The 3,269-nt window shown below is 42.9% G+C and overlaps 1 protein-coding gene across 1 annotated transcript; it reads right to left on the minus strand.

Moving 5' to 3' along the window:
• Positions 1–647: 647 nt before the first annotated feature.
• On the minus strand, positions 648–3,011 carry LOC106600817 (eukaryotic translation initiation factor 1b). The gene is made up of 4 exons (XM_014192513.3): positions 2,780–3,011; positions 1,675–1,838; positions 1,480–1,581; positions 648–1,285 (listed from the first exon to the last, which is right to left on the minus strand). Exons 1-4 carry the CDS (start codon positions 2,808–2,810, stop codon positions 1,241–1,243), a joined length of 342 nt encoding a protein of 113 aa, XP_014047988.1. The 5' UTR covers positions 2,811–3,011; the 3' UTR covers positions 648–1,240.
• Between the last annotated feature and the right edge of the window lie 258 nt (positions 3,012–3,269).

Below are 3,269 nucleotides of genomic sequence, written 5' to 3' on the forward strand. Positions count from 1 at the left end.
ATGGTAGACCTCTTGTTAGATACCAACAGTTCATTTGATGCCATCTGCACAGCTAGAGAAAAAAGGTATTTCTATGCAGCACTAGAGTATTTCCCACTGCCACAAAATAAATAGCAGGGGTGGAGAGCCACTCTTTTGATCAGTGTGATGCCATGTGGCTATCCTGTTTAACATGCAGCTTTTGGGATGTCAAACTGCACCCACATTCATGTAACAAATGGGCCCCCTCACACATGTTGAGTCAAGACCTGAGCCTGCATGAACAGCCAGATCATTCTGCCGACCTAGGTGAAGACACTAGCTGAACCTGTGGCATGTAGCAGTTCACTTCCAGCCCATACTGCTTTTACATTTCGCAGAAGTTCTGCTCCAGAGACAGTGCATTCAAAGGGCAGTAACCGTCATTAAAGCAGCCATCAGCACTAGCATGCAAAGGCACCGTTCCCCCCATACTCTTCCCCATGTACTGTCCTATTCTCTACAAGACGCCACATCCTGTACAAGAAGCAGTTGGCTTTTTTGCAACACTTCAATATTGACCAAATCATATAGCAATCTTGGTATGGTCCCTTCATTTTGCATGTAGTGGAATGTGCCATTGCAAAGCCAGCTATTAAGATCAAATAATTGAACCTCATGAAAACATGTCAATTTCAAATATTTATTGAATAAAATGTGGAATTTTATAAACAAGTCTGCCCCACTCCATTTTCAGTTGGTAGCCCAGCATCAATCCTAACATGGCTGACTTTTTAAAGGAAGAAGCACAACCTTGTAGATGGGAGATGGGCTGCGATGGTCAGAACTTCAGTCACTCTGCTGTAACCTGAAAGCATGCAGCCCCACAACATTGGAACTGCAGTTAAGTGCTTCTCCCCAAACTGAGCCACCCTTATCTATTCTAATCACCCCCCAAATCCCGCAACCACAACAGGATTCCGCATGAGGTGGCGGTTGATCATTTTATTGAAACTTGTACAAAACAAAAAGAGTTACATGGAATTGTGCTCTTCACACAGCAAACAAAAAACTATAAGGAAAAAACGAAATCACCACTCATCCCACATCTGTCAAGCCGTGTGTCCATGTTTGCACTGGACTGCTCCCGTATGAGAGGGGAGTTAAACTGGTAGTAAAAAGTCTCAATTCAGAGGTATTCATTATCTTAAAGGGGATGCGGTGATTGCAGCACGGGGGAGGGAAGTATCACAACCAGGGGAGATGAGGCTGCTGAGAGCTTCTAGAATCCGTGGACCTTGAGCTGCTCCTCTTTCGCCAGGCCAATCTGGAAGTGGGATGAGGGCAGAAGAGACATCACACAAAGGAACTTTGAACTCCTGTCACAGAACATTTACAAACAGGGGCTTTTCTATGAGAGCCATCTGTAGGGGCCATGACAGATGGCCACTTATATACTCCGCACTTGTGTGTACTACGCTGGGTACAATGTGCTATAGCAGGGACAAGAGTCAAACCTACCTCAATCAGAAACGTGCAGATATTCTTGCGCTGGTCACCTTGCAGCTGAATCACTTCCCCATACTCTGGGTGCTCAATCACTGTCCCATTGCAGGCAAATTTCTGTTGACAAAGCAGAACTAGTCAAATGGCCATTAGAACAAAACATGGATCTTTTAGTATACCAGCTAGTGTAAACTCCCTGCCATAACATACCTTCTTAAAGGCCTTGACTAGCTTCTTCTTATCATAGTCGATGGCTATGCCCTGGACCGTGGTCAGAGTCTTCCTGCCGTTACGCTGCTGGATTCTTATGTGGATGTAGTCGTCAGTCCCAGATGGGAGCCTGTCATTACCCTTAGTTGCATCAGCAAATGGGTCTGTGGGGAGAACACCATTTAAAATCAAATCACACTACAATTCAAAACAAACACCTGTCAAGTAAAAATACAAGGAAGCAACCTAAAGTGATAGCTAAAATGGCAGTGGTTTGTTTGACCCAGCTAACAAAAGATCCAGGCCGATGAACTGGTGACGTAACGTCTTAGCCACGAGGCTCAGGCCCAAGCAAAACCCTGCACAGATGCTTGTCAGCAAATTACATGGAATTACAGAGAGGTGGGGAAAAAAATCCCACTAAGAGTGGGCGGCTAATCTGCCCAGACCTATATTTATTCGGAATATTGAGATCAGTGACATGGGAGAAAGTAAAAATGACCCAGCCCAGATAGCCAATCACTCCGGGAAAACAAGCAGACATTTCGAAAGGAAGTAATGAACGTTGGAGAAGCCCACAATTAAGCGGGGCTACATTTTATCTGGCCATTTACCATTAAAATATAGTTTACGCTTCACTCCAAAAGGCCTTCCCGGCAGGGTCGTATTACAGACAAAGGCAAAAACCTACATTTATACTCGGTCCATTGTTGATAGCTAGTGCCAGAAATATAACCGACAGTAAGAACGAGTTAGACTCCCAAATCGGTATTGTACATTGATCAATGTATCCACAATAGACTAGTTTGATATACCGGCTAGAAATCCGCGTTGGGGCCTAAAAAAGGAAGTGAACTTCGGCCTAGTTGAAGTCTGATGGATATTGGCCAACATTTGTGAGAGAAAAAAAAGCTATTAATAGAACTTATTTCAATCGGGAGGAAATGTTCTATAAATAACCAGATGTTTCCTGAACATTAAAATCAAAACGTTATATTTTAGTTGGAACGCCGTCAAAATGCTTACAAATGCTAGCTAAAGTTAGCAACAGCCCTTCCCCCACTTTTTCGACCCCGCGTTAGCCGAGATGGTTGAAATGTCTTACCGAAAGTTTGGAGGTTCTGGATAGCGGACATACGATAAGATTTCCTTTCCTTTCGGATAATAATTGGTTAGCGATAGACTGGTCTGCTTAATTTGTTTCTCGTTCTTTGAATCTTCCTTTTCACTGGGACGACGTTTTAGTCAGCTGAAAGGCTCTCACAAAATGGAGATTGTTTAGCTTGCAAAGTAGAAAACAACCCTTTATAGCGCCTCCCCGCACGTAAGGACGTGCATCACGCCACACCCTATTTTACTGGAAAAATTACGTAATAATCTTGGTATTTCAGAGGGGAAAATATCAACACCTGGAACCTAGGCTACATAAAAACTATAGCACACATATCTAAATTAAATGTGAAGATCTTAGTTAATAAAACAATGTTCTTCGTCGATGAAACAATGGTCAGTGGTACATTATTCAATTTTAGGAAATATATTGAAAACAGATGTTTCTGTTTTTGTTATTTCTACACCTGCATTGCTTGCTGTTT

The sequence above is a fragment of the Salmo salar genome, chromosome 03 (genome assembly GCF_965601325.2).
Source record: "Salmo salar chromosome 03, fSalSal1, whole genome shotgun sequence".
NCBI classification, from domain to species: domain Eukaryota; kingdom Metazoa; phylum Chordata; class Actinopteri; order Salmoniformes; family Salmonidae; genus Salmo; species Salmo salar.

Bases quoted from the DNA above. Each gene is read 5' to 3' on its own strand.
- LOC106600817 (XM_014192513.3), bottom strand. From the start codon at position 2,810: ATGTCCGCTATCCAGAACCTCCAAACTTTCG. The intron at 1,839-2,779 runs GTAAGACATTTC...TTCTCCCCACAG, and splicing joins CCAGAACCTCCAAACTTTCG to ACCCATTTGCTGATGCAACT. The intron at 1,582-1,674 runs GTATGTTATGGC...CTTTGTCAACAG, and splicing joins TAGTCAAGGCCTTTAAGAAG to AAATTTGCCTGCAATGGGAC.